Genomic DNA, 18403 nt, shown 5'->3' with positions numbered 1-18403 from the left:
AAAAATAATGCTAATAATTCATATCACAGTCACTTCGAATACTTTGTTTCTTTCTAGTTAAGATGATAATAATAATAAATGTACCAGTAGCCAGTTTCGCAGGGTCTGCTTGAAACACACATAAATATTTAACAGGTTCTGGGGAAACTGCCAAAGTGAGAGTATTGACTGCATGATGAAGACAGGATCGCAAACCCTACCTAAGTGACCCCCTTTGCTGAGACTCATAACCTGTGGCAGCAGACACAGATGATGAGGCCCATCTGACACCAGGCGCCAAAGAGGCCCAGAGAGCAGAGGACAGGCACATCCCGGACGGGGAACCCGGCACATATGGCAACACTTAAAACCCCAAGGAAAAATAACAGTGAAAGCAAGTCATCCCAACTAAACGTGCATGGTACGGGAATATAAAAATATAATTTAAACAAAGTTACCACCTTAAAAGACCAGACACTTCAATCAGAAAGTAAGTAAAGAAGCTTATGTTTAAATTACTCTGTATGCTTTTAATAAAAGGAATAATTTTAAGGTTCCTCTCTCTGCCAAAGTACACCATTTAAAAAAAAAAAAAGTTGCCGTTTCCTAAATTTTCATCAATGTATTTACTGGCTTGTTTAAAACAGCATTTTCCTCTGCCTGGCTGTCTAAAGCACGATATTATCCAACAGTTTTTCTCTTCTGCAACTGAGCAAGCAATCACAGAAGTTGCACGGCACCCAAATCCAGTGCAGGAAATTGTTGCAATAAATACCCTCTTCATCCAGGTGCCAGAAAGAAAAGAAACACCCTGCTTCATTGAAAAGTTTCATAAATCGTTAACATGAACACCACATACAGTATCTGCCACATTCAAACAATTTTAACACAGTAAAGGTACCCAACCATGAAACTATTTTAAACTTTCCTGGAGAATACAGTAGTCCCCCCTTATCCTGGTTTTACTTTCTGTAGCTTCAGTTACCCACAGTCAACTGTGGTCCAAAAATATTAAATGGACAATTCCAGAAATAAATAATTCATCAGTTTCACACTGTGCGGAGGAGTGTGATGAGATCCTGCACCGACCCGCTTTGTCCTGCCCAGGATGCGACTCCTCCCTCTGCCCAGGATGCGACTCCAAGATCCACGCTGCAGGCGCTGCCTGCCCATGAGTCACAGAGGAGCCGTCGCGGTGATCATCAGATCAACTGCCGCGGATCACAGAGCTTGAATTCAAGTAGCCCTTACTATACTGAATAACAGCCCCAAAGGGAAGAGGAACGATGCTGGCCATTTGATTATGCCAAAGAGAAGCAACTCATGACAAAGTGAGCCCACCCCACCTGCTGCCACCTTCTTGCTCTGCTGGCCCAAGCCCCAGCCTGTTAGCTCTTGTCTCTGCCCCTCGTAGGACTCTGCAGCTTGAGAATTAGGTGTTCTGACCTGGGCTGGGGACGGGGTGCCACCTCACCATGTGACCCATTCCCCACTAGGTAGGGGCCAAGCAGAAGGGTGATAGGTCTCCACTCTGTCCTCAAGCAGAATCTGGGGTGGCTGAGGATGGGGGAGGACAGACGACAGCATGAGGAGGGGTCAGGCAGAGGGAGGCCCAGGATTGGCTTCAGGAATGCAAGAGAAGGCTCCATGGGGGTGCGGCAGGGACTGCTGCAGGAAGGGAAGGTGTCCAGGCCGAAGTCCAAGGAAATGGCCCAGGCAAAGAAACGGAAGAAGAAGACAGCGCGTGGAGCGGGGAGGAGGGAGCAGAGCAGTTCAGTATTACTGGTGGCAAAGGAGAGCCCAGGCTGCTGGTAGGGAGGATCAGGCCAAAGACAGGCTGAGGAGGCTGGCCCGGTCACTATGCTACCTCCTGTGCCCTCCTCTCCTCTCTCTCCTGCACCCCACAGGCAGGGTGTACCATGGGCCCAGCAGCTCCCAGCTTCCTAGGCTGTCCCCCACCAGCTGAGCCCCAAACCCTTAACCTACACACCATGCCACAGCCCCTCTGCCCTACCCACCCTCGTGCCCACTCAGGAGGCCAAGGACTGGCCATAAACTTATGTTCAAGGACTTCCTGCAAGGGTCATTCCAAGATCCAGAGCGGCTTCCTAAGGCGATAGAAAGGTCCCCTGGAAGGCCCCAGGGTAACCCCGCCTGGCACCAAAGAAGTGTCAGGGCAAAGATGTCGGACGGCACAGACAGAGCAGCTCCGACAGCATCTGCAGTCCCTCGAGCTTGCAGCAAGGTGGGAAATTCCACGTGTTCGAAGATTTCAAAGCCACAGAAAGCACATTCCCATCTGCCAGGAGAACATAGTTGATGGGGGCACATGGGCAGCAACAGCTTCAAAGCCCTACAACGAGGACTCAAGAAAGGGGAGTCCAGGGTGAAGAGGTGACAGAACCAGTGATGCGAGCCAGGGCGACAGGGCCCAGGGTGACCGGATGATGGGGGATGGACTATGGGGGAGAATGCCAGGGTGACGAGGTGACAGAGTGATGAGGTGGGGTGACAGGGTACCGCCCCCTCTCCTTCCCCAACATTACTTATACCTGGCCTCCAAACACACAGCCTCTCCTCAGAAGCTGCCCTCAATGTCCTCCTTGGGTAGGGTTATTTTTAATCCCATTTCACCCACCTTAGGTAAAGATAGCACCCTCAGGATTAAGTTGTTTCTCTAGATGCCCTGGCACTCACCCCTCATACTGCACAAGCTACAAAGGCCACATTTATGCCTTAGAAAGCTGAAAAATCCATATAAGTACCCTGCAAATGCCAAGAACCTGACCTCAAAGACCAATTTAAATGGAATTAACACCTTCACAATGTTGAAAAATAAAATACATTTATACAAAATTTACTTTTCTTTTAGTGAAGTTCTGAAGGGACAAGTAAAGCAAAATATAACTTTATAGCTATTTTTTCACAATACCAAATATCTTTTTTTTCTTTAAAAAAAGAGAAAAGTTGCAGTGAAGCAATGATGTCCTTGGCAGTGAAGGACTCAAATTCCATCTGTGTCCACAGACAGAGGGGTCAGGTGTTTCCTATTTAGAGGCATTAAACAACAGGTACAATTCTCCTTCCTCTATTACTTGGGTACATCCTTTAAGCCCCGGCTATGTCTTAACGCACTTTTGTATTCCCAGAATGGGCAACCACTAAGAAACTGCCAACCATTTCCTCACTGTTCAAAGAACGAAATGTTCTAATGTTGTTTGGTCCCATCTTACAAATAAGCTGGGTTTCAGTTGAGGTCTGGAAATGTAGGATGAACCCCTCAGCCAGTACCCCAGAGCCTGCTAAACCAGAGTCTGGGGGCAAAGGAAGATGATGAAGTGGTCTTTAGGGATCCAGCCCCTTGGATCCCAGGAGCAAAGGCCCTGTTCAGGGTTCCAGCCCAGTGCCCCTGGTCAACTGGGATTTCCTAAGGCCCCACTAGTTGGGTGGTCCCTGGAGGCTCTCGTTTCATAACAGTGTGAGTATAACTGTCAGCCTCACATGCCTGAAGCGGTACTGGGATTCAAACCCGGGGCCTGCATGCCTCCTGGGCTGGCTCACCTCCCGCTGGCCACATGACCCCCCAAAACGGTGTAGACTCTTGATGGAGCCAAGACTAGAACAGCTGCTCAAGGCAAACAGACATAGGAAAGTGGGAGGTAGGTCACACTGAGAGCTACAGAGGGACCCACAGGCACCTTCCAACCTTCACGCCCTAGTGCAGCGGCAAGGAGGTGGTTAAGGACGTCAGCAAAAGCACAGCGGAGTCACATCAGGCCTGTAGGGAAGAGTGGACGACACAGTGGGAGGGCACAGATGCTGTCCCCCATGATCCGCCACTGGCTGGAGGCAGTGGACTCGCATGTTCCAGCAGCGCCTGAGGAAATCTCACCATGCACAAATGACACACCAAGGCCACAATGGGCCATAAACGCAAAGCTTCAACTTTGCAAACTGGAGCTGCCAAGGACAGAAAAACCACAGGCATGACAGTGATATCTTGAGATAGCCAAGACTAGTGCTTCCGGAGCCATCTGCGGGGAAGAAGCAGTTTTTGCTGTCCCTATCAACCTGTCAAGCATGGATACTTCACAATTCACAATAGCAATGAATTGCTAGAAAGTAAAATAAAACAAAAATACGATACATATCCACATTTTTATTCTTAAGTTCAACATTCAAATTGCTATAAAATCTCTAAACACATTTTCTCAATGTCTCTACTTATAATCAACTGGAAATAAACACGACCTGGGACACGACAGTGGGTGCATGAAGAGACCTTCCTTCAAAAAAGTCAACATTGCGCTACAATGAGGGATGGGAGGATGTGTCCTGAAGGGAGAGCGTGAGCCGCCCAGCTCTGAGCTGGTCATTCTCATCTGAAGTGTTGATTAGTTCTGGTCCTTTCCCTTGAAGAGGGCTAGGCAAAACAGGAGAAAGGAAACAGGAAAAAGTGCCACAAACCCCGACAAAGGAAGGATGCCTGAAGGAGCTGGGGGCTGGGTGGGTAACGACACATAACTTCAAACGCAGAGAAACAGAAGTGATTTGCTCTTTGCTCTGCGTTACTGACAAGGCCAGAAAGGAGCACAGTCAATGTTACAGGAGGCCCATCTTCTGACCACAGATAAACAGCCTGTCCCTGAGGGTCATGAGTTCCCTTCCCTTTGGTAATCAAGTAATATGACTCTGTGCAAAGAAAACAGTTGAATCAAGGATTCATGCTCCAACCAGGTACACCATGATGTCTTTCCAAGTCTGCGTGCACTTGATACTGCCATCTCTCCTGGAAAAACACTCCCACAAGGTAGCCCTGCTGCTGCCTGCTCTGCTGGTTACCTGCCTGCTGCCTGTCCTGCCTGCTGCCTGCCCTGCCTGCTGTAATGGCGACTGATATGGTTTGGATTGGTATCCCTGCCCAAAATCTCAGGTCCATCCCCAAGGTTGGAGGAGGAGCCTGGTGGCAGGTGACTGGATCATAGGGGCAGATGTCCCCCTTGTTATTCTTCATGACAGTAAGTTGTCACGAGACCTGGTTGTTGGAAAGTGTGTAGCACCTCCCCTTTTGTGCTCTTTTCCTCCTGCTCCAGCCACATAAGACTTGCCAGCTTCCCCTTTGCTTCTGCCATGATCGTAAGTTTCCTAAGGCCTTCCAGCCATGCTTCCTGTACAGGATGCAGAACTATGAGTCAATTAAACCTCATTTCTTTATAAATTACTCAGTCCCAGGTACTTCTTTATAGCAGCAGTGTGAGTGTGGACGAATACAGTGACACGCACACACAGCAGGTAAGTTTTGGTTTTTGTAGGTCTAATAGAAACTTTGACACTTTACAACTGAAGAGGCAACCATCTGGTCTCATAAGTAAAACAAAAACAAAGACTTTGATAAGTGATTTCATAGTAGCTTCTGGGCAGATAGATGGCAAACAGAAAGTTGATTACTAACATTGAACTTTCATGGGATGGAAAATTATAAGAACACAAATATTTCTGTGGGGATTTAACCCCCGTGATAAGCAGGAGGAAAACAGAAGTGGGATATAGGTATCCATGATTAGATATGTCCTTCTCAAAGGCAGTGCAAAGTCATAGACCAATAATGTGTTCTGTTCCTCCACTGCTTATGAAATCTTACTAAAAAGATAATTAACTCTAGCACCTCCAATCAATCAAATAGATATCTACACAGCCAAGCACATGGTGCCAAGGAAAAACCAGACAGTGGAATGGTTAAGGACACAGGCTTCAGGCTTGACCCCGCACGCCTGATCCCTGATCTATCCCATACAAGCTGTGTGACCTTGGGCAACTTACCAATATCTGCAAGCCCTGGTTTCCTTGAAAAAAGAAATAGAAAAAATAACACATCCAGAGTATTTGCCACTGTACCAGAGAGAGGATAAAAATAACACAGGCTGGGTGCAGTGGCTCACCCCTATAATCCCAGCCCTTTGGGAGGCAGAGATGGGCAGACTACTTGAGACCAGGAGTTCAAGACCAGCCTGGCCAACATGGCGAAACCCTGTCTCTGCTAAAAACACAAAAATTAGCCAGGTGTGATGGTGCGTGCCTATAATTCCAGCTACTCGGGAGGCTGAGGCAGGACAATCGTTTGAACCCGGGAGGTGGGTGTTGCAGTGAGCTGAGATTGCGCCACTGCATTCCAGCCTAGGTGACAGAGTGAGACTCTGTCTCAAAAAAAAAAAAAAAAAAAAATACATAGGAAATATGTGATACAGTTGTTTATATTATTCAAAAAAAATCAGACTTTAAAGCCCACACTTAAGAGGATGATGATGTTTGAGAAGATTTAGACATTAAAAAGAAAAGCGTTGAGAATATATACATACTTATGTATTTTTATTTCCATTTATTTACTTACCTGTCATATTTCATTGATTGTAAGACATGCCCCACTCCCCATTTTCACATTTTAAAAATGCAAACACCTTACGATCAGCATACATGACACATTTAGGGACAATACATAATAATCTTTATTTCAACTGAAAAGCTGTTGTTAAAACTGACTTATGGCATTTCATGATCAAAGAAATTCAGTAAGTCCAAAATTGCAGGATACAAATTCAATGTTTTATTATAATAATTCTGAGGAGGAGATTTTGGCATTTGGACAAAAACTTGTTCTCCTCAGTCTCACCAACATTAAACATACACACACTTCACAGAGACGAATGTACCTCTGTTACTCAGTAGGAGAGATGGCCTTTTTCTGCTTTGATAATCTCATCTGTAAAGGGGAGAACATGAAGGTCCCCACTGTGTAGCATTGGCAGGAGAGAAAATCCAAGTAAAGTCCTCAGCATGATGACCAGCATATAATAAAAACCTCAGTTTTCTCATCTATAAAATGGGTATCATGAAGGTACCCAATTCATAGAGTCGGTAGAAGGCTGAAGACAAGGCAAGTACACAGGAAGAGCTTAATCTTTTCCCCCCTGCCAGCCAGAGTGGTCAGCTTGCAGGCTGTCGAATATGTAAGTTTTACGGTTCTAGCAGGAAATGACATGGGGTGGGGGATTAATCACCCTCCCCTCTACCTGTCTGCACAAAGCACAACACTGACAGCATCCCAGGCCATGGTGGCCCACAGCTGGTTGTTGTGTCTGTCTCCCTCCAGGGCTGGGAGCTCCCTGCAGGCAGGGTTGACATCTTGTTCACCTGGTACCCTAATACCCAGCCATGGTCTGCCAATCAACTGTTCATAAAATGGTAAGCGAATAAACAAATTAGTCAAAGTTACTTAGAACATTTAAAGAATAGAGTTTTCAACTGATTCTGTTACAGAAAGTATAAACTATTTACTAATATGTAATTAACTACCTAGGATTTAAATAAATAAAGCCAGTTAACAGCAATTTGCCAGATCAATGAAAAGTATTTTCCCAAACCAAATGCCATCTATTTGTTTTAAGTGAATATTCATGTGATTTTAAAGACTTAAAAAGATTATAATCTCAAATTTACATAGGTATCACACAAATCACTTTAAAAAAAACTTACATTCTTAAAAATAATTCTACACTCAACAAAAATTACATACCAGCTCATCCAAACAGTGGCTCACATTTAACAGGGTCTTTTGTATGCTAAGCACAATGCCAAAGGCTTTAATATAAGTGTCTTCCAATTCTCACAATGACTCTCACAATGACACTGAAAACAGAAGAAATGTGGAGAATTTAAACACCATGCCTAGAGCCATGCAGGTGAATAGTAGTCAACACACTGCCTGTTTTACCTCACAAAATATCTCCATAACATAGTTGCCGTTACTAAGTTCAGAATCATAACCTTAAATGACTTGGAAAATCATTTTAGGTAAATGTCCTATCAGCTAGAAAAGTCAAATAAAATTTAAAGAGAGACATTTCAAATGATCTTCATAACTTCCCACCTCAAAGGTTAAGAGTGGCAGGTACTATCAATAAATTTCTTAAAGAAAATGTAGTCTAATAAAATGTCCTTTAGCCAAAGTATGGGGGGTGTAGTATTTAAAAATGAAATACTACAGAATCACTCTTTCACTAAAAAAAATAATAATAATAATAACAACAGTGACAGACTTTGGGAATGGAATTCATTTTCAGGAACTGAGACCAAATCAACTCTCAGAGATGATGTCATCTTTCAGCTCCTCCATGCACTGCCAAAAGATTAAGGAATCTAGGGCACCCAACAGAAAATCCAAAGCTGTATGTGATCAGCAGATGAAGTCTCACCTGAGGACTGTTTCTAACCCAGAAAATGGGGAGGAGATGAGCTGATACAAGGAGGCCCCCTTGAGCCTCTGTCCATCCAAAAAGGTTCATTTTAGCAGTCAGAAAAAAAAGTTTTTTTTACAGAAAAAACTTTTTTCTGTAAAAGGTCAAACACTACCCAACTCTGCTGATGGGGCTTGGAAGCAGCCACAGACAACACAAAAACCAATGGCCAAGTTCCAATAAAACTTTATTTTTTGGGACCGGGTCTTGCTCTGTCGCCCAGGCTGGAATGCAGTGGCGCGATCTTGGCTCACTGCAACCTCCACCTCCTGGGTTCAAGCAATTCTCCTGCCTCAGCTTCCTGAGTAGCTGGGATAACAGGTGTGCGCCACCACGCCTGGCTAATTTTTGTATTTTCAACACAGACAGGGTTTCCCCATGTTGGCCAAGCTGGTCTCAAACTCCTGGCCTCAAGTGGTCCACCTGCCTCTGCCTCCCAAAGTGCTGGGATTACAGGCGTGAGCCACCATGACCAGCCTCCAATAAAACTTTATCTGCAAAAGCAGGTTGCAGTTCGTCAAGCTCTGCACTAGAAGAGCAGGTTCCCCGCCTGAAGGTTCAGGGACACAGCACTGAAATGGAACTACAACACACACCTCGCGGTGTCCTTGGGCTGGACAACATGTATGTGCACTAATGCTGTTGCTCATATCTCCACCAAAAGCTGAGGCTCTGCAGGGCAGGATGGCAAGGAGAGTTTCTAAGAGCTCATTTCTAAGCACGATTGTTTTTAATTCAGAAATCAGGAAACTATGAAAATAACATTGCTTTTGGAAATTCAACAGTAAATTTAATCACCTATATAAAATTCACATGCAAGTTGTTTCATTTCTAACGCTCAGTTCAACATTGTGTACGGAAGTTTGTAGCCAAGCGCATTTTATTTCCTATTTTGCATTTTTCTGAAAGATAATAAATGTTGCTTTTATTTACCATAACTTTTATCATAGGTGCATAATCCCTTCTTCAAAAGCCTGAAGGCTGGACACGGTTAAGAATTAAGAGTTTTGGGGAAGGGAGAATGATAACACAGTGTCCACATCAATGAACACAGATGTGCAGGGCCCAGAGGGAGCCCCATAAACCCCATCCCACTTCCTGGGCAGACCCTGTGTTCGGCAAAGCTCTGGACTCTGCCGTGGCATAATAAATGAGGAAATTTCTTGCTTCAGACCTTTTGATTTTAAAAATGGCAGACAATGAGCTATAGGACCCTACTAACAGAGCCCCCCTGAAGACCAAGGCAGCTGGCCCTCTCTCTCCCGTTGTCCCATTTTATTTGCTTCAGAATTAGTATCATTATTCACAACTATCTCACTTGCCAGTTGTTCCATGTCTGTCTCCTCCACTGGGATCCAGGAGCCCCAAAGATCTGTCTGCTGAGCTCAAAGCTGGCTCCCTAGCCCAAAACATGTGCCTGGAACCTGGCTGGTGCTCTATCAAGATCCAAAGAATTAAAGATCACAGCCCTTGACTCAGCTTCTAAAGGATGACCAGGCGCCGGGTAATTTAGACATATTTCCTCTAATCCCTGCCACAACCCAGATACCATTAACCCTTTTCTACCAAAACTTCTGTATGGAAACTGCGGTAGGAAAAGTGGCAGGACTTCTCCAAGGTCAGAGAATTACGATGTGTCACATTCTAAAGGAAAAACTTAAGTCTTAAAAGTGAAGTGGGTCATCCCCAACCTTGCCAGAACCCCTCCCCAACTGCTGCCCTCCAACAGCAGGATGATTAAATGCATACAGTAATTTTGGTGCTTCTGTGCATATTTTAAAAATCACATCAGTGACTCACGGACTGAACCATCTATCTAATCCAAGCCACTGCTGCAAGTGAACAGCTAGAACTAGAAAATTATTTGTATGTTGAAGGATTTAAGAATAAATTTTTCTCTATAAAACTCCGGAGATTTATCTAATTATTATTATATAATTACGATTGCTCAAGACTGGAACCCACTGTAAATCATCCCATATTCTGAGAAATTCTGGAACTGTCATCTTATTTTCCAGGAACAAGGGACATATGCTGCCAAGTCTTGCTGTCAGATTTTTTAAAGAGTAAGACAGTACTTTCGAATGGCCCTGAGAAGCAATGAGTATTTCCTCAAAGCATGACAGCACATAGCCGGGAATGCCCACGCTTCCTTCCTGGCTTCCTGGCTCCAGGAAAGCAGCCTGGGGCAGCGGCGACTACAAACACCTAACAAGGCCATCAAGGGAGGAGCTGACACAGCTTGCACGTCTGCCACTTCTGTAGGTACCAGCAGGAAACTGGAAATGCCAGGAAGGGAGGGGAAGCTGACAGAACCTCTGTGGCCATTATCTGGCCCTAAAAGCCTATTCTATACCCAGCCAAGGACAGCACTACTAAAATGACCTCAGAGAGACTTTCCCTCGGGGACGTTGTTCTTTGAGCTCGCTGACTGCACTCTCTTGCGCTGACTGCACTCTCTTGCGACTGAGTAGGAAGTGGCAGGCAGGGGTGAAGGGTGCAGTCGGGCCCGGACAACTAGCTGACGCTAACTAGCCACACAAGAACTGGACTCGTGACCCGTGGGTGCAGCACAGAGCTTTAATCAATGGGGGGAGGCAACCACAGCCTCTTTAAGAACAAGAAAACAATTATGCAGAGGCAGAGGCAGATGCCTTTTCCAGAGCTCACAAACTACACAGACCCAGAGGTCACCACCAAACTTCGCAGTTCACTAAGGTTTTAATCCTCTTTTCTGGCTTGTAACCAATTTTGGCTTTGTGTCACATTCGATGATTAGAATGAATGGTATTCCTAATCTTCAGCCTTTCTTCGAAGGTTTGCTTCACTTAGATACCAAAAAAAAAAAAAAGTTCAAAGGCGTCTTTTTGCAGCCATAATGCTGTAGGCAATTTCTCATCACAGTAGCTAAAAAGAGACTTCACAGACTAAGAGAGAAAACAGTAAGTTCAAAGAAGTGCAAAAACCTGACCAAACCCAGAGCATATGAAAGGACTTCCAAACCTAGGACTGCTCCAGCCAAAAAGTCACAGGCCTGGGAGAGATGGTGTAAGTACTTCCAATGACAAAAGCACGAGTAAGGATGAACCAGGATTCGCGAATCAAATCTAAAGAACCAAAGACCATCCCCTAAAAATGAATCCGTCTACACCAAGTGAAAGTTCAAATAAGTTCAAATAAAATCTATTTCAGAAGATGAAGGGAACTTGCAGATGAAACTGTTCTAGCAGCCCATGAAGAAGAGCTAGAGAAAGTGAAGGAACAGATATGAACTTGTTCTCCCACAAAATTCCACCTAGGGCTCTCACGAAAGGAAAGAGCCAATCTGTGGAGAGCACTCCCTCTAGAACATCTGTTAAGACACCAAGCCCTTTCTCCTTCCCACTCCCTCACGCATGAGCACATGTCTCCAGGTGAATGTCCCGACATCCACCATCACTGCAGAACCCGTCATCAGGAGTGTCTGGCCCGACCCAGAAGGTGAAAAACACAGTGCTTGCTTCATTCCAAACATGGAAGCCCGGCTCTCAGCGGGCAACTCTGTCCTACAACCAAACTCTTTTAGAGAAGTACGCACAGTCAAACGGGAATATGACCACGCTATCTTACAAGGCAAAGCAAGACACAGAAGACCAAGGCAGAAAAGGGCAGTGGGCCTCTGCACCATGGGACTTGTCACCAGCCCCTGCTCCAGCGTGTCCTAGTGACCTGAGAGCTACAGAAACGATCCATGGCTGCTGGCGACATGTGTGCCCTGGCCCTCGACCAGCACCATCGGGCCAGGATCAGATATACGTGCTTGCCCATACCTGGTAGTACGGATGGTGCAAAAAGGAATCTGGGGAGCCAGCTAAAGCCATGGGTTCCTTCTGCCTTCTTCAAATTACATTTACTGCGCTGCAGCACCTGGAATAAAGACAGACTGTGAGAAGCCAAGCCAGAAAAAAAAAAATCCACTACTTATGGCTGGTTCAAGTGTGACATGTCTGAATGGGCAGCTCTTGGCCTTAGCTTGTAGGTTCAGTAAGGACACTTGCTCAGGGCACCAACTTTTTGCTGACATGCAGAGATGGTCCCCAACTATGGGGCCCTGAGAGGTCATCTGTGAAGTCAAAAGTCTGTGGGGTAGAAGGGTGCCCAGAGTGGTGAGGGTGACATCAGATCCTCTAAATTTAACTCACACTTTCCCAGCACTCTCCTGCACTGCCTCACCCTTCTTCCCTATACCATCTATTAATACCCTGCAAACTTCATCATGCTTTCACAAACAGGGATTCAGACAAATTCCAAAGAAGCCCGGAAGGGGTTGTGTGTGTGTGTTTGGGGCCAGGACCACAGAACATCATTTGAGTGAACACTAGCTCCACCAGCCATAGAACAAATCGGAATTCTCAGTGGACATCCAACCTCACAAACTCATTCCACACTCTCCCCTGTGGGCCACGGCACCCAGTACAGAATAAAATGAGGGATATTAATTCTAACAATCAGAATAACAACAACAAAAATCAAGACAAGACCCTGTTGTGGGATGAACTGTATCCTCCCAAAGTTCCTAAGCTGCAGCCCTAACCCCTAGTACCTCAGAATGTGACTGTATTTGGAAGGAGAGTCTTTAAACAGGTCATTAAGTTAAAATGAGATGATTAGGGTGGGCCCTAATCCAATAAAAGCGGCGTTTTTGTAAGAAGAGAATATTAGAACACAGACTTGTACAGAGAGAAGACCATGTCAGGACACCTTGAGAAAATGAACATCTGCAAGCCAAGGAGAGAGGCCTCAGGAGAAACCAAATCGGCCGATACCTTGATCACGGACCTCCAGTATCCAGGACTGCGGGAAATGGATTTCTGCTGTTTAAGTCCCCTCGCCCCCTCCCCAGTCTGTGGCACTTTGTTATGACAGCCTTCCTAAACTAACACAGACCCAAAATATAAAATCACTACGAAATTCTCATCACAGCTAAAAGGAACAGAAGCATCCCAGATCTGTAAAATTTACTACCAATCATGTTTTCTGCAAGAGTTTCTCTAGAATCCCTCAAATCACCAAAGAATGCCCCAGACCACTTTGCTGGGGCTGAAAGGAAGCAGTCAATAGCAGTGGAAGTACTGGCACAACGAAGCAAGCATGTCCATCACCTGGCTCAGACGTCCCCAACCTACTGAGTGAGAACTGTGGCCGCATCCACCCTTCACCTCGGCCATGACCAGCAGCCCCAAGGCCTCAGCCTTCTCCAGCTCGCAGTCAGCCTGTCCTCGGGGTAGCTGGTGTTACACGTCAACAGCCCAGGCTCTAATTCCCAGTCACTTAGTCAAACACCAGTCTGGCTGTTGCCATGAAGGTATTCTGTAGGTGTGGTTAATGTCTACAGTCACTTGGCTTAAAGAAAATGACCCTTAACAGAGGCATTACCCAATCCACAGAAGGCCTTGAGAGCAAACACTGAGATTTCCTAGAGAAACAAGAATTTAGCTTAAGACTGCAGCAAACTCCTGCGTGAGTTTCCAGCTTGCCTGCTCTGCAGATTTCAAACTTGCAAGTTCCTTAAAATAAATCTTTATATATTGAATACATATGAATATAAATATTTATATATTTAAATATATATTTATTTATTTTCATACACATATAAGCTTGGGTTCACTGGACAGGCCGTCACCCCTAGCCCTTGAGGTGGATCAGTGCCCCAAATCATTTGCTGCCAGATCGCAGGACCATGCCTGGATGTCTCCTGCGGGCAGCCAGGCGGCCTCTGCCTTCCACACCAGCAGACACACTCTTGTGTGACTCCTCACTCTCTACCTCACCCCACCGCCTCCCATTTCCTAGCCCCATCTCCAAACACTCCTTCTGCCTTCTCCCCTAACTGCAGGAACCTGTTTTTCTCCCCTTCGCCCACATCTCTGAGGGCCTGGGAGAGGAAGGAGTGTCCTCTTGGCCACCTTGCCCGCTGGGTGACAGTTCTGCCACATCCCACCAGGCTGCCCACAACCCCCACGCACGCCGCACACCTCCCTGCTGTGGTCATCTCCCAGTCTCCCAGCTCATCCGTGGAGACTCACTGGCCCTGACTAATATGCCTTCTGGAATTCCTGGATGTGTTCGACATATCGAAATATGTTCTTATTTTCTCCCTGAAGTTTCAAACTTAATGTGTGTTAAGACTGTCAAAAATATCACTTAATATGCCGATTTTAATACCTAAATTTCACCTTTGAAAGTATTTGCCAAAGGAGATGGCTTCTCAGCCAGGAAAACATGTGTCCCATAAGCCCAGTGGAACAGTTTCCTCGGGACAAGTAAACTATAGTTAGATACAGTAAGAGGGCTGGGCTATCTCTGGTCTCTAATAAAATGTAACCAATCCACAGCTAACATCATGCTTAATGGTGAAAGATTAAAAGCTTCTCCCCTGAGATCAGGAACAAGACAAGGACGCCAATTTTCACCACTTCTACTCAACATAGTATTGGAAGTCCTAGCCAGAGCACTGAGACAAGAAAAAGAAATAAAAGGCATCCAAATTGGAAAGGAGGAACTAAAATCATCAAGGTTCAGAGATGATATATGACACAATCTTATATGTAAAAACCCTAAAGATTCCATAATAAAAAACTATCAGAGCTAGTAAATAAGTTCAGCAAAGATACAGGATACAAAGTGAACACGCAAAAACCATTTGTGTTTATAAATTAAGAACAATCCAATAGATAATTAAGAAAATAATTCCATTTACAATAGCATCAAAAATAACAAAATACTTAGAAATACACGTAATCAAAGAGGTGAACTACTTGTACACTGAAAACTAAAACATTGCTTAAAGAATAAAGACATAAACAGTAAGACATGCTGTGTTGGAGGAACTAATATTGTTAAGATGAAATACTACCTAAAGCAATCTACAAATTCAATGCAATCCCTATCAATATCCTACTGGCATTTTTTTGCAGAAACAGAGCTGAGGGTGTGTGAAGGGCTGATCTTGTGAAGTTCTGTGAGCAAGTTGGCTAAGATTGAAAGGGGATGATTTAGGTTTTTCTGTAGGTTGAACATTAAAATGAAAGCACACTGATGCAGGGCCAGAATGTGGGCCCATGTGTCTGAATAACAGGGTTTCCTTAAAAAAACTGATCTGCTATTCAATGAAAAATTGTAAAGGACTCTAAAAAGTTTATGAAAATCTTACCTTATGGTTAAACTAATTAAAACTAATAAAAACTAATTAAAACTAGACAGATTTATAAAATTTTATTAAAAAGTAGCTTTAGCATTAAAGATGTACTAATACAAACATGAAATTTGGTTTTCTCTTTTGAAAAAGATTTTTATATAATATTGTGACAATGAAAGATTTTTTGTTTGCCTTTTGAGTAAACTACAGGAAAAAAAAAACTGGAAGAGAAAGAAAAAAAAAAAAAACAAAAAACAAAAGAAAAAGCCATCCTAAAATTCATGTGGCTTCTCAAGGGACCTGAACAGCCAAAACAATCTTGAAAAAGAACAACACGGAGAACTCACACTTCCTGATTTCAAAACTTACTAACGGCTGGGCATGGTGGCTCACGCCTGTAAACCTAGCACTTTGGAGACCAAGGCCGGCGGATCACTTGAGGTCAAGAGTTTGAGATCAGCCTGGCCAACATGGTGAAACCTCATCTCTACTAAAACTACAAAAATTAGCCAGGTGTGGTGGTATGCGCCTGTAATCCCAGCTACTTGGGAGCCTGAGGCAGGAGAATTGCTTGAACCTGGGAGGTGGAGGTTGCAGTGAGCCGAGATTGCGCCACTGCACTCCAGCCTGGGCAACAGAGCCAGACTTCATCTCAAAAAAACAAAAGAAAACAAAATGAACAATAACAAAAAAACTTACTACCAGGCTACAGTAATCAAAACAGTCTGGTACTAACATAAGGACTAACATACACCAATGGAATAAAACAAACAGCCCAGAAATAAATCCTCACATATATGGTCAACTGATTTTCAATAAGGATGCCAAGACCATTTGCAGAGGAAAATAGTCTTTTCAATAAATGAATGGTTCTGGGGGCTGAGTGTGGTGCTCACACCTGTAATCCCCACACTTTGGGAGGCAGAGACAGGTGGATTGCTTGAGCCCAGAAGTTTGAGAACAGCCCGAACAACATGGTGAAACACCACCTCTAAAAAAATTAGCCAGGCATGGTCATGTGCACTGTAGTCCCAGCTAATTGGGAGGCTGAGGCAGAAGGATCAATTAAGCACAGGAATTGGGGATGCAATGAGCTCTGATTAACACCACTACACTCCAGCCAGGGCAACAGTGAGACTGTTTCAAAAAAATAAAAATAACCAATTTTTTTTAAACGGTCCTAGGAAAACTGGACATCAGCACGCAACAAAATGAAGCTGGACTCTAAACTTATACCATAAGCAAAAAGTAACTCAAAATGTATGAAAGACCTAAACATAAGAGCTAAAACTATAAAACTCTTAGAAGTAAAGACAGGGAAAAATATTCATGACATTAAATATGACAGTGACTTCTCAGATATGACACCAAAAGTGCAGGCCAAAGAAAAAATAAACTGGGCTTCACCAAAATTCAAAATGTTTGTGCATCAAAGGATGCTATCAAAAGATTGTAAAGACAACACATAGAATGGGAAAAAATACTTACAAAGCATTTATCTGATAAGGGATTAAAATCCAGAATATATAAATGATATGGTCTGGCTCTGTGTCCCCACCCAAATCTCATGTTGAACTGTAATCCCCAGCGTTGGAGATGGGGCCTGATAGGAGGTGACTGGATCATGGGGGTGGTTTCTAATGGCGTAACACCATCCCCCTAGTGCTATCTCATGATAAAGTTCTCCTGGGATCTGGCTCTTTAAAAGTGTGTAGCACCTCCCTCTTCACTCTTTCTCCTGCTCCAGCCACAGAAGATGTGCCTTCTTCCCCTTCACCTTCCACCATGAGTCTAAGTTCCCTGAGGCCTCCCCAGCCATGCTTCCTGTACAGCCTACGGAACTGTGAGTCAATTAAACCTCTCTTCTTTATCTCTTCTTTATAAGTTACCTAGTCTCAGGTAGTTCTTTATAGCAATATAAGAACAGACTAGGCCGGGCATGGTGGCTCACACCTGTAATCCCAACACTTCAGGAGGCCGAGGCAGGCGGATCACCTGAGGTCAGGAGTTCAAGACCAGCCTGACCAACATGGTGAAACCCCATCTCTACTAAATATACAAAAATTAGCCGGGCATGGTGGCAGGCGCCTGCAATCCCAGCTACTCAGGAGGCTGAAGCAGGAGAATTGCTTGAACCCAGAGGTGGAGGTTGCAGTGAGCTGAGATCACACCATTGCACTCCAGCCTGGGCGACAAGAGCAAAACTCTACCACAAAAAAAAAAAAAACACAGACAAATACAATAAAGAATGCCTACAACTCAACAACAAAAGACATAAGCAACCTAATCTAAAAAGGCACAAAGGGCTTGAATAGACTTTTCTCCAAAGAAGATATACGAATGGCCAAAAAGCACATGAAAAGGTCCTCAACATCACTAGTCATTAGGGAAATGCAAATCAGAACTGCAACAAGATACCACCTGACACCCATCAGGCTGACTGATATAAAAAATAATAACCACAAGTATTGGTGAGGATGTGGAGAAACTGGAACCCCTGAGCATTGCTGGTAGGAATGCAAAATGGTGTTGCTGTGGTTGAAAATAATATGGTGATTCCTCAAAAATATTAAACATAGAATTAACATATGATCCACTTCTAAGCATATAATAGCAACTCCACTTCTAAGCATATAATACAAACTAATCAAAAGCAGAGGCTCAGGTACTTCTATATCCATGTTCATAGCAGCACTATTCACAATAGCCAAAAGGTGGAAGCAACCCAAGTGTCTACTGATGAATTAATGGATAATTCATCAATAGACAAACAAAATGTGGTATATACATACATGGAATGTTAAGGGACACGGTCTCCCTCTGCCACTCAGGCTGGAGAGCAGTGGTGTGATCAAAGCTTGCTGCAGCCTCAAATTCATGGGCTCAAGCAATCCTTAGCCTCCCAGGCAGCTGGGACTTATGGGACTAGAGGCGTTCACCACCATGCCCAGATAAA

General features: G+C 44.4%; 1 protein-coding gene across 13 annotated transcripts in view; it reads right to left on the bottom strand.

The window, feature by feature from the left end:
* The window catches only part of GRB10 (growth factor receptor bound protein 10), a 203454-nt gene that overhangs the window by 130235 nt on the left and 54816 nt on the right, over positions 1-18403 (bottom strand). For 2 of the 13 annotated variants that reach the window (XM_054559172.2, XM_054559173.2), the window contains exons 2-3: positions 12080-12176; positions 7550-7662 (exon numbers count right to left, since the gene is read on the bottom strand). The exons of 8 other annotated variants lie outside the window; for them this stretch is intronic. Coding sequence is in view for 2 of the 5 variants with exons in the window: in XM_024249925.3 (XP_024105693.2) it covers positions 12080-12130 (51 nt within the window). In the remaining 3 variants the exon portion in view is untranslated. Of the gene's footprint in view, positions 1-7549; positions 7663-12079; positions 12177-18403 lie in introns of those variants that run through there. 3 more of the 13 variants (XM_024249925.3, XM_054559170.2, XM_054559176.2) reach the window with 2 other exon arrangements.

This window comes from Pongo abelii, chromosome 6 (assembly GCF_028885655.2).
Source record: "Pongo abelii isolate AG06213 chromosome 6, NHGRI_mPonAbe1-v2.0_pri, whole genome shotgun sequence".
Lineage (NCBI taxonomy): Eukaryota > Metazoa > Chordata > Mammalia > Primates > Hominidae > Pongo > Pongo abelii.
The sequence above is the reverse complement of the archived record's forward strand: the minus strand, read 5'-3'. Positions and strand labels throughout refer to the sequence as shown.